Here is a 12,475-nt window from a genome sequence, read left to right on the forward strand (position 1 = left end):
TACAGCGACTGATCTTCCAAGTGCACTTGCAGTGCAAAGTGGATTTGCCTTTCGTAAATAACCCCCTATGTTTCTTACTTAATACCTTGGACTACTTTCCAAAAAGATGTAATTTGGGGGCTATTTGTACTGTCCTGGAATTTTAGGGCCTCAAGAAATGAGATTGGCCGTCAGTACACCAGGTGTGATCAGGTGTGATCAATTTTTAATAATTTGCACCACAGCTTGTAGACTCTATAAATTTCACACAGACCAAATAATATACACTAAATAGGGTTATTTTTACCAAAATAAGATATGTAGAAATATAAATGTTGGCCCAAATTTATGAACAAAAATTACTAATTAGCTAAATTTGATAATAGACACTAAAACATTTTTTTTTTTTTTCAAAATGTTCCCTTTTTTTACTAATATCACAAAAAATAACCCAGTAGCGATTAAATAATACCAAAAGAAAGCTCTATTTGTGTGAAAAAATTATAACATTTTTGTTTGGATACAGAGTTGCATGACTAGTTTTCATTCAAAGTGTGAGAGCGCTGAAAGCTGAAAGTTGGTCGGGGGAAGAAGGGGGTATAAGTGCCCTGTATTGAAGTGGTTAAAAAAGTTGTAAACATTTCCATATACTCAGTGAGGTGACTGGCCTCAAGTGATACCCAGAGATGAAACAAATCCTCCTACATAAGTTGTACCTTGTCTATCTGCAGTCTTCTCTTCTCTTCACCTACTCAATGTGCAGAATTTATAAAGATTTTCTAAGCCGTCAGAAAAAAGGGGAGGAGAGCTGAAGTTACACTCTGCAGAGCTAAGTGATGAGAGCTCTGACAGCTGATTGGAGGGAATGGACACACCCTCCATCATACAGCACACAGGAACAAATCTGAAGCTTTCTATCAGCTAGAGATCACTCCCCAGTTACCTTTTTTTCTCTTGGTGTCAGTAAAACTTGTCAGAAATGATTCATGCTAATAGCAGAGAAGTGAAACAGCAGACATAAATTATATTTAGTGCTCTTAATTGAGGTAAATACACACTATAGAGGGATATTCTTTGTTAAAGGGGTTGTAAAGGTAATTTTTTTATTTTCTACATAGGTTCCTTTAAGCTAGTGCATTGTTGGTTCACTTATCTTTTCCTTCGATTTCCCTTCTAAATGTTTTTTTTTCTTTGTTTTCTTTGTCTAAATTTCTCACTTCCTGTTTCACCCCAGTAAGCTGTTCAGTAAGCTGTTCTGGCTGACTAACCACCAGCTCGGATGATGGTGAGAAGTTTACTGAGGAGAAACAGGAAGTGAGATATTCAGACAAAGCAAAAAAACATTTAGAAGGGAAATCAAAGGAAAAGGTAAGTGAACCAAAAATGCACTAGCTTAAAGGAACCTATGTAGAAAATAAAAAATTTACCTTTACAACCCCTTTAATTTTTCATGTCTGAGCTTTAAAACCACTGTAACACCGTTTTGTCAAAATAACCATTTGACTGAGAACTTTGAATAGATTTTTATTAAATGTTTTGAATAGGGAAGGGAGACAGGAAACATTGGAATACTAGTCAGAACTAGTTTGCAAAAGTGTATTTGCTTTGGAAGAATAAATCACCTCTAACTTTGGGTGTTCTACTTGGACTTGTGGATGTTGCTGCATTATGTAAAAATGATTAGAATATATTTTACATTTTAGAATGGGGTGCCTCAAGACTGTCCAACATTTTTAAAGGGTGCCTTGACTGCAAAAAGGTTGAGAAAGGCTGTCATACGGGACATGGAAGTAGTGGTCTTATGCTTTGTATAATAAATATTTTACAATGAGATATTAAACCCTGTCTCTCTCTTGATGCCAAGCAACAGAAACAATCTCAAATATAAAAAATTTAACAAAGTTTATTTATTACATATTAAAATGTATATAAAAAAATCTGTATTATTATTTTTGTATACATATTCAGTATTAGATCACAATGCACAATCACTTTGGACAAATCGTTGTAATGTTGTGTCTTATTCCAACATGTTTCGTCATAATTGGCTTCTTCTGGGGATTTTCTTCAAGATCCCCTGAAGAAGCCAATTATGGCGAATCATATTAGGATTAGACACTACATCATAACCGTTTGTTTAAAGTGATCATGCATTGTGACCTAATACTGGATATGTATACGAAAATAATAATACAGATTTTTTAATACTTTTTAACCAGTTCCCGACCAGCGCACGCCGATGTATGTCAGCAGAATGGCACGGGCAGGCATATTGGCATACAGGTACGTCCAATCTTTAATGCTGCCCTGCCATCGCGCTCGCATGCTGGTCGGGACCCCCGTGAGTCTGGTCGTGGGTCTGTGGACTTGATCACCGTGGGCATACCCGCGATCGTCTCACAGGGCGGCTGAATGGAGAAATGCCTTTGTAAACAGCATTTTCCCATTCTGCCTAGCAACTAGTGACGCTGATCTCTGCTCCATGTGATTGAAGCAGAGATCAGTGTTAACTAAATGAAAGCCAGCCCCCCACAGTTAGTAACACACCCCTAGGAACACTTAACCCCTACACTGCCACCCACTGGTTAACCCCTTCACTGCCAGTGTCATTTACACAGGAATCACTGCATTTATAAAGCAGTGATTGCTGTATAAATGGCAATGGTCCCAAAAATGTGTCAAAAATGTCTGATGTGTCCCCCATAATGTCGCAGTCACAATAAAAATTGCTGATACCGCCATTACTAGTAAAAAAAAAAAAAAAAAAAAAATATTAATAAAAATGCCATAAAACTATCCCTATTTTGTAAACGCTAGAACTTTTGAGCAAACCAATCAATAATCGCTTATTGCAATTTTTTTTACCAAAAATATGTAGAAGAATACGTATTGCCCTAATCTGAGGGAAAAAAATGTTTTTTTATATATTTTTGGGGGATATTTATTATAACAAAAAGTAAACAATAATGCGTTTTTTTTCAAAATTGTCGCTCTATTTTTGTTTATAGCGCAAAAATAAAAACCGCAGGGGTGATCAAATACCACCAAAAGAAATCTCTATTTGTGGGAAAAAAAGGACGTCAATTTTGTTTGGGAGCCACGTCACAGGACCGTGCAATTGTGAGTTAAAGCGATGCAGTGCCGAATCGCAAAAAATGGTCTGGTCTTTGACCAGCAAAATGGTCCGGTCTGTAAGTGGTTTAATAAGTATTAAATAAACATTGTTACGTTTTATATTTGAGATTGTTTCTGTTGTTTGGCACTGCTATAATCCGATTGGTTACTCCTTGCACTATCTACATAATTAAAGGGATGAGGTGCATAATACAATAATACCACCTAGCCACAATATCACCAAAATCCTATCTCCCTTTTGTTTATCATACTGTATGACTGTACTACCCCCCCCCCCCAAATTGGAGGAAGATCGTCGAGTCTAATCCCAAGATGCTAAGAGCCTCTGAGGGCAAAAGCGCAATTTGACCTACCTGAAAAAGGGGTCAAACATCTGTGGTGAGTGTGAAATCACAGTATTTGAGCACAAGCGGTGAAGATTAGTGATGGACGAACTTCCGATGGGACGTTTTGCGAATGCGAAACGCGAACACGGCCGATAGTTCGCGAACCGTAACGTTTGCGGCGGGCCCCATTGACTTCAATGGGAGGCGAACTTTGTAAACCTACAGTTCCTTAGAAGGATCTTTGTGGAACTAGTAGGTTGTGATTAGCAGACTGTACCTCAGTCCCTATACTGATAAAGGACTGCTGCAGAATAGGGCAGCAGTCAGCAGTAGTGCACCTCAACCCTATATCTTGTGGACCTATACCAGTCCTTAAGGATTAGCAGACTGTACCTCACTCAACCCTATATACTGTAGTACACTATACCTTACCAGTCCTTATAAGGACCTTTGTGGAACTAGTAGGTTGTGATTAGCAGACTGTACCTCAGTCCCTATACTGATAAAGGACTGCTGCAGAATAGGGCAGCAGTCAGCAGTAGTGCACCTCAACCCTATATATTGTGGACCTATACCAGTCCTTAAGGATTAGCAGACTGTACCCACTCAACCCTATATACTCTAGTACACTATACCTTACCGGTCCTTAAAAGGACCTTTGTGGAACTAGTAGGTTGTGATTAGCAGACTATACCTCAGTCCCTATACTCATAAAGGACTACTGCAGCAGAAGGGCAGCAGTCAAGTATAATATTCTTTCTATATTTGGAAGAAAGAATATTATACGTGTAAAAGCCTATTACCATACCAGTCCTGAAAAGGAGCTTTGTGGACAGTAACAGCTACTGATTAAACTGACTGTCCCTATTTAAACTGGCAAAACACAGGCTGCTGCAACAATAACTTGAATAGCACTCAAAACTATATCCTGTACTACTACACCATACCAGTCCTGAAAAGGACTTTTGTGGACCTAATAGTAACAGCTAATGATTAAACTGACTGTCCCTCTCTGCAACACACAGCGTCCTATATTTCCCTCTCTCAGCACTGACAAAAGACAATCTGCTGCAACAATGACTTAAATAGCAGTGCCTCAAACCTATATCCTGAACTACACCTATACCATACCAGTCCTTAAAATAACTTTTGTGGACCTGATAGCTAGCGATTTGGGTCACTGCAGTCTCTCCCTGCTCCACACATCAACCTCTCCCTATAGTGACAGTAGAAAGAATGGAAAATGGTCGCCAGATTGGGTCTATTTATAAGTTAGGGGGAATGTCGAAGTGTCCATGTGCTGTAATGTCTCAATTGGCTGTCCTGTACCCCATGATGGATGTGTCATCATAGGTTAAAGTTCTTTTACACAGTAAACACGTAAGTCCGCTGGGCAAACAGCGGCAATAGTCCGCCGATCGGGCGGACTGCGAACAGCCGAAATTCGCCGCAAACTGACTGCCGGGCGAACAGTTCGGCCATCCCTAGTGAAGATATGGATTTATAGAAGAATAATTTAGAAGAAATGTTTTTTGACATTGGGACAATATCAAATTGGACTTTATTTTTCGTACATTCTCTTGTTACTTCCAGTTGGTGTATACTGAAATTGCTATGTAATAAATCATTCACCTATGAAGTACGTAAGCACCACACTTTGTATAAGTCACAATTGCAAAGGTGGGTTATTTTTTTACTTAAAGGGGCAGCTATATCTATAATTGTTTCACATTGTTTTCACACATTTATTTTAACAATTTTCATGATTTTGCCACCTAACACTGGTTTTATTTGTTATAGCTTCTGGTTATATACAAGCTTGTTTACAATTTCTTTAATATCCTTATTCCTCAAGCTGTATATGAAAGGATTCACAAAAGGAGTAAAAACAGTATACAACAATGGCATTATCTTACTGGTGGTTTGTGATTGTCCTTTCTTTGGAATCAGATATGTGGCAAGTAGGGTTCCATAAAATATAAACACAACAGTGAGATGGGAACCACAAGTGGAAAAGGATTTCAGTCTTCCTGAAAAGGAGGATATCTTTAACAGAGTTACAACAATGTAAGTATATGAAGCTGCTATCAGAAGGAAGGGTAGTATTAGCACAAGGAAGCACAACAAGATGGCTTCTATTTGAACATGGAATGTATCTGAACAAGAAAGTTCCAGAAGAGGATTTAAATCACAATAGAAATGGTCAATAACATTTTTTAGTCCACAGAATTCTAGTTGACATATGCTAAGTGCAACAATGAATGCCATAGAGCAACTTAACAGCCAGAATTCAAGAACAAATTTAATGCAAAGTGATTGTTTCATAATGGAGGTATAATGCAGAGGAGAGCAGATGGCCAGATATCGGTCATAGGACATCAGTGTCAGAAGGTAACATTCAAATGCTTCTACTGAAGAATAAAAAAAATACTGAAATATGCAACCAGAAAAAGATATGGAGGTCCGCTCATGTAGAACAATATTTAACATGTTAGGAGAAATATCTGTGGTCAGCATGATGTCAGATATAGAGAGTTGGGAGAGGAAGAAGTACATGGGAGAATGAAGGGTCTTGCTGTAATATATCAGCATGATGATCAAAAAGTTTCCACATATTGTCACAATGTATATAATAAGAATCAAGGTGAAGAGTAGCAAATTATATACAGCACTGCTATTGAATCCCAAAAAAAAAAAAGTGGTGACATTACCTTTATAAGTGGTCTATGTGACATAAGAAAACAAATTATTAATGTAATATTTATTTATTTAAGCAGTAAAAAAAAAAAAAAAAATTACGTTCACGTTGCAAATACATAGGTGCTTAAAAATGTACTGAAATATAAAAAAAAAAAACAACCAAAATACATTTAACATTTTTTAAACATTATAACAAAATAAAATGCCAAAATTGTAATTCTAGTTAATGCTTATTATCACATGAATTACATATAAGAGTTTATTTTACCATTATTTCTATTTAAGAAGCAAACATAAATGAGGTCAAGAATCAAAACAAGTAGAAAAGTGTGAGAGAGAAAATAATAAGTATCATATATATCTATTGTAAATGTAATGTGCATTGCTTGATAAGTCAAGCTGTTCAAATAAGAAACAACTTTTCATACAAGCATTTATATTTTTCTTTGCTATTTAAAGATTCCATTGAGAGTACTACAATCTCTTAGGGTTTTTGTTTGTGACCTTTATTTAAAAATGAACATGTTATTATCAATGTATTGAAAAAAAAAATACTGTAGTAAATAATTGCTTATATTTTATTTTATATTTTAACACTTTAATTGAATCCTTCCACTGCTTACCTTTCTGTTTGATGCGCCAGTTGTCTGGCTTTCATTGAGTTCTAGTTTATCCAAAACACAACTCCCAGTATTTTTATTAGAAACAGGCTGCAAAAAACATCTTGAGTCTGGGGCTGTCCCCCACAGTAATTATTTTTTTGACACCCAGTGTCATTAAACCCTGAAGACTAAGGATATACTTTGAATTAATAGTTGTCATGGCCACACCGGTTCTTTGCCAGTTTTTGGGTCCCAGGTGGTGCCACTAACTATGGGAAGCCTAATGTGATTTACAGCTGGCTCCCCACTGTGCATGCAAGCCCTTCTGGCCCTCTAAGCAGTTGTGCAGCCTTCTGGGACCTGATGTGTCCCAAAAAGGCTGTGGGTAGAGCGGAGCAAACTTCTGCTTGGATTGCCTAGGCAATCAGGGTGGAAATGGGAGCGTGTAACTGTGAAAACCAGGTACCCTCTCCCCAGAAAAAAAGTGTCCAAAAGTTAAGGAACAGGCGAGGAGGAGGCAGAAAAGTGGAACTTCCTATTAGGGGTGAACTCTAAAAGTCCTCTTGCCCAGTGATGTGATGTCTATGGCCCAGTTGTCACTCTGACACCACCTCTGCCATCTTCATTTCATTTGGATATTTAGATTTGCTTTTTTTGCCTGGAGTTCAGTCTCAGATGTATTAAGGAAAAAGGGATAATGGATAAGGCAACTATGACAATAAACATTTTGTTTTTTTTTCTATTCTTTTTCATTATAATTATGTTCTTCTTTCAGAAAGGTTGTGCTGTCATTAAATAGAGGTAGAAAGTTTACAAATAGATTAATCAGTTGTAGACTTACAGATGACCCCTCCTGCAGTCCATATGATCATGGAAGGGGTGCACACTTATGGCATGAGGATACCAACCTGAGTGTCTGACATACAGAGATAACAGATTTTTTTTTGTGAGCACAAGAAGCCTTGCTTTTAAAAACAATTTGTAAAAACGTTTTTGCATAGAGCAGCCTTGATCCCCTTACTCTTTGGTCCCCCACCAGTGCTCCTGACTCCTTTGGCAAGTGCCCCCAATAAAAAGCTGCTTTCTATGAGAACACTTGTGCAGGCTCGATCCTGAGCCCTGCTGCTCGAGTCTATAGGCATAGACAGTGTGGCTTCGCACCAACCCCCCACTTCTCATCACAGAATGTGATTGACAACAGCAGGAGCCAATAGCTGCCTCTGCTATCAGTCTGCCTGGTGAGGATGAAGAGAGTGGAGAGAGCTGCTGCTTTAATGCACAAGGCTGGATTGAGGTTGGACTCAGGTAGGTGGGGGGGGGGGGGGGCTAGGGGAATCCTCCGAAACAGAAGTTTTTTTGTTTTTTTTTATTGTTAAATATATTTATTGAGTTTTCACAAAGAAAAATAAAAGAATATTATGCATGGATACAAGCATACATTCAAAACCTTTTACATTATAGTAGTAGGTTTAGAGTGCTCTCTTCATTCTGTGTTTAGCTTCGGCTAAAATTAGAGTTTGAGACTTCCATGCCTTGGCAATTGTTTGATTATCTACAATACTAAGATGAATAAACAATTGAAATTGAGTGTGGGTGAGTGTAGTGGGCTTAAGATTTAGACGTACCATAGCAGGATCTGGAGGAATTGTAATTTCCAGAGCTTTAGAAGCCATAAGAAATATAGTCTTCCAGAATTCTTAAACAAGTGGACATTGCCACCAAATGTGGAAATGTGTACCTGGCGTGTCACACCCTCTAAAGCAATTAGGTGAATATGTGGAGATGAATTTAGCTATTCTAGCCGGTACTAGGTACCAGCGTGCTAGAACCTTGTAATTTGTTTCTACAGTGAAACAAGAGAGGAAGTTTTGGTGGCTAACCATATATTAGACCAGTCTTTTTTATTTAACTCTCGGTTCATATCCTGTGCCCATTTAGTAGCGTATGAGGGTAGAAATTTGCTGGAAACCTCACTGAGTTGATGATATAATAATGAGATAAGTCCTCTAATGTGTGGGTCACATATACAGATCCTCTCAAATTGAGTCATTTGGTTGAGAGTTGAGCCTGTATTAAGAAATGGTTCGTAAAAAATGTTAATTTGTAAATAACAAAATATTTCCATTCTAGGTAACCCAAAGGTTTGACATAGTACGGGAAAGGGAAGGAAAGTGGTTGGAGAGGATAGATTGTATAAGCAAGTCATGTTCATAGAGGACCATACAGAGAATGATCTTGGAAATTTCCAAGCAGGATAAAAGGCTAGATTATTAAGGAATGAAAGCAGGATTGTGTGGTGATTGGAGTTTATGTAAACACTTAAATTTATCCCAAATTGGCACTGTATGTTTTGTTATAGGATTAGAAAGATGTACTCTATCAGCAGGGCGGAGCCATAACATATTTGCCACCGAGATAGGGTCAGTATCTACCGATTTGATAGCTACCCATAGGGGTGCTTCAACTGTAGCATGATATTTGGGAAGAATTGCAATCTGTGCAGCATTGAAATAAGAGGGAAAGTTGGGTAATCCCAAACCTCCTCTCAATTTATTAAGGTATAACGTGGATTTAGGTATACTAGGTTTGGTGGTTCTCCAAGTAAAGGACATAACTCTACTTTGAATAAGTCTTAAAAATAAGATGGTAGTGGTATAGGAAGTACCCTAAATAAGTATAAAAGTTTCAGTAATATTGACATCTTTACGGCATTGATCCTTCTCAACCATGACAATGGAAGATAAGCCCATTGCTTCATGAAGCCAGTAATTTGTTTCAGAAGAGGTAGATAATTAGCCGTAAAAAGATCCTTGAGGGAGATTGTGAGTTGTACTCCTGCGTATGGGAGTTGTTTTGGAACCAAGTTAAAAGGTAAGGAAGTTTGTGCTTGTTGAAGTTATGATTGTGATAAGGAAATATTTAACCCATTTGATTTTGTTTGGTTTACATATAATCCTGAGATTTGGGCAAAGTTTTCTAGTGTATTAAGTAAGTTAGGGGTAGATATATGAGGTTGTGACAAAAATATGAGGATATCATCTGCAAAGAGGGATAATTTATGATGGTGACCACCTATTTCGATACCTTTAATATCAGGATTGGTTCTAATTAGTTGTGCCAGAGGTTCAATTAATAGGGAAATAAATAATGGGGAAAGGGGACAACCTTGTCTAGGGCCTCGTCTAATATCGAGCATTGTTGACTTATAGCCAGCATATTTGATATAACCTCTAGGATTATTGTATAAAGAAGAGACCCAGGTCAAGAAATGGTTACCAAAACCCAATTTTTGAAGGATATATTCCATATATGGCCAAGTGACAGAGTCATTTGCTTTTCTTATATCCAAGGATACAAGGCAAGCTGGGATTCTTCTGGTTTTAGCAGCATGGGGGAGTAAGAGAGCCTAATATTATCCCCTGCCTGGCATTTTGGCATAAAATCAGTTTGGTCCTTATAGATTAGATGGCCTATAATATTGTTCAATCTGGTGGCCAAGATATTAGCTATTAATTTTATATCTAGGCTGAGGAGGGAGATAGGACAATAATTAGTCCAGGAAGTAGAGTCAGAATGTGGTTTGGGAATCATAGCTAAAATGGAGGTGAGTGCCTCGGTTCTAAATGATTGTCCCTTAATGATCGAGTTGAAGGCCTTGGTAAAGATATAAGATATGTGAAAACTGTCTATAATATGCTGCTGAGAATCCATCTGGGCCTGGTCTCTTACATAGTTTTAAAGATTTTATTGCATTTAAAACTTCAGCATCAGTAATTGGGCTTTCAAGAAGATCTCACTGCTGTTGGTCAAGGTTAGGAAGCGTGATATTAGAAAACAGAATATCTGCTTTGGTTTTATCTAAATTCGGAGTAGAGGAATATAATTTAGTCAAATTAGAATGAAAGATCTCAATCTTTACTGGGTTACTAGTGTGCGCTTCTCTGGATATTTTCTCTTTCAAATATTTTTATTGATAACAAGCGAAAAACCAATCAGTCACTGTTACAAACGTTTTCACAGAGAAACATTTTCTAGCAGAGCATTTGCACAGAAGGACCCTATAAAGGTATAGCAACTTAGGTAACAGGGACATTTTCACAGCTGCGATGCGCCCAAGCCAGGAGACGTGGAGGGGCAGCCAGGTATCGAATAGTGAGGACAAGTGTTTTAGCATTGGGAGATAATAAGATTGGAATAGGTGGGTGGGGTCGCTAGTCAGTTTGATTCCTAAGTAAGGGATTGAAGAGGAGGACCATTGAAAGGGAAAATTCATCTGTACGAGTTTAAGTTCGGCTAAGGGGAGGGACACATTAAGGGCCTTAGATTTCGCTTGATTGACCTCTAATCCAGAGACTCTTGCAAACTTAGCTAAAAGTTGTAGAAGGTTGGGCAGAGTGATATGTGGAGAGGTAACAAATAATAGAGCGTTGTCAACGAAGAGGCAAAGTTTATGGGATGTAGAAGCTATTTCTAGGCCATGAATATTTGGGTTGATTCTAATTAAAGCCACAAGGGGTTCAATTACTAAGGCAAATATTAGCGGGGATAAGGGGCAGCCCTGTCTCGTTCCTCTTTGTATTGGGAAGCACTCTGAGCTAAAACCAGAGTATTTCACATATGCCTGTGGATGGGCATATAGGGCTCTCACCCATTGTAAGAAATTGGGACCGAAGCCCCAGCGTCCTAAAATGTAGTGGAGATAGGGCCATGAGACAGTGTCGAATGCTTTTCTGATGTTGAGCGATAGGAGGTGCATAGGGCTCTTACAGGATTTAGCTATATGTTGTAGAAGGACAACCCGACGGATGTTATCGCCGGCTTGTCGTCAGGGAATGAAACCCACCTGGTCCTTATGAATCAAGCCTCCAATAATTGGGTTAAGCCTCAGGGCGAGGATTTTAGCTAGGATTTTTACATCCAAATTTAGGAGGGAGATGGGCCTATAGTTGGACCAGAGGGTATGGTCAGTGCTGGGTTTAGGGAGCATGGCAATGATAGCAGTCAATGTATCACGACCAAGGGATTGTTGGTTTAGTAGGGCGTTGAAAGAATTAGCAAGAAGTGGGGCAAGGGTGGCCGCAAATTTCTTGTAGTATATACCAGGAAGACCATCCGTGCCAGGACGCTTGTGGGGTTGGAGGGTTTTTATGGCGCCGAGGACCTCTTCTACCGAGACTGGTTTATCTATAGACTCTCGGCTAGCATCTGGCAATTTGGGTATAGACAAGTTCTGGAAGAGTGTCTCTGCCTCATTAGAAGGAAGAGACCCCTTCCCTTCATATAGATTAGCAAGACGCTTGCGAAATTCAGAGAGTACTCTGACAGGGTTACTTGTATGGGTGCCATTGGCCAGCCGGAGTCTAATAGGATTATGAATATGATCCGGTTGTCGGAGGCGCAGCGCCAAAAAGGTATCTGGCTTATTGGCTTTTGTATAGATCTTATGAGCGGACCGACGGATGGACTTTTCCGCAAATTCGGCTAAAAGGAGATCCAGTTCCAACTTGGTCTTTTTGAGTAGCGTTTTATTGGTGTTGGAGGGAGTCTCCTGAAATTTTAGGAACTGATGGTGAAAGTCAGTTTCTAATTGTTGTAGTTTGGATTTCTTATCCCGTTTAAGATGGGTGGCAACAGAGATACATGTACCTCTTATCACCGGTTTGTGTGCTTCCCAAAGCAGGGTCGGTGAGATACCGGGTGTGGCGTTATGTAGGAGATAATCATTAAGGGCTA

The 12,475-nt window shown here is 38.7% G+C and overlaps 1 protein-coding gene across 1 annotated transcript; it reads right to left on the minus strand.

Annotated features, from left to right (window-relative positions):
* Positions 1–5,234: 5,234 nt before the first annotated feature.
* LOC143962408 (olfactory receptor 1468-like) lies at positions 5,235–6,032 on the minus strand. The gene has a single exon (XM_077471690.1). It carries the CDS (start codon positions 6,030–6,032, stop codon positions 5,235–5,237), a length of 798 nt encoding a protein of 265 aa, XP_077327816.1.
* Positions 6,033–12,475: the final 6,443 nt, after the last annotated feature.

This window comes from Lithobates pipiens, unplaced genomic scaffold (genome assembly GCF_037356315.1).
Source record: "Lithobates pipiens isolate NorthernLeopardFrog02 unplaced genomic scaffold, aLitPip1_a1.2 Scaffold_8, whole genome shotgun sequence".
NCBI classification, from domain to species: domain Eukaryota; kingdom Metazoa; phylum Chordata; class Amphibia; order Anura; family Ranidae; genus Lithobates; species Lithobates pipiens.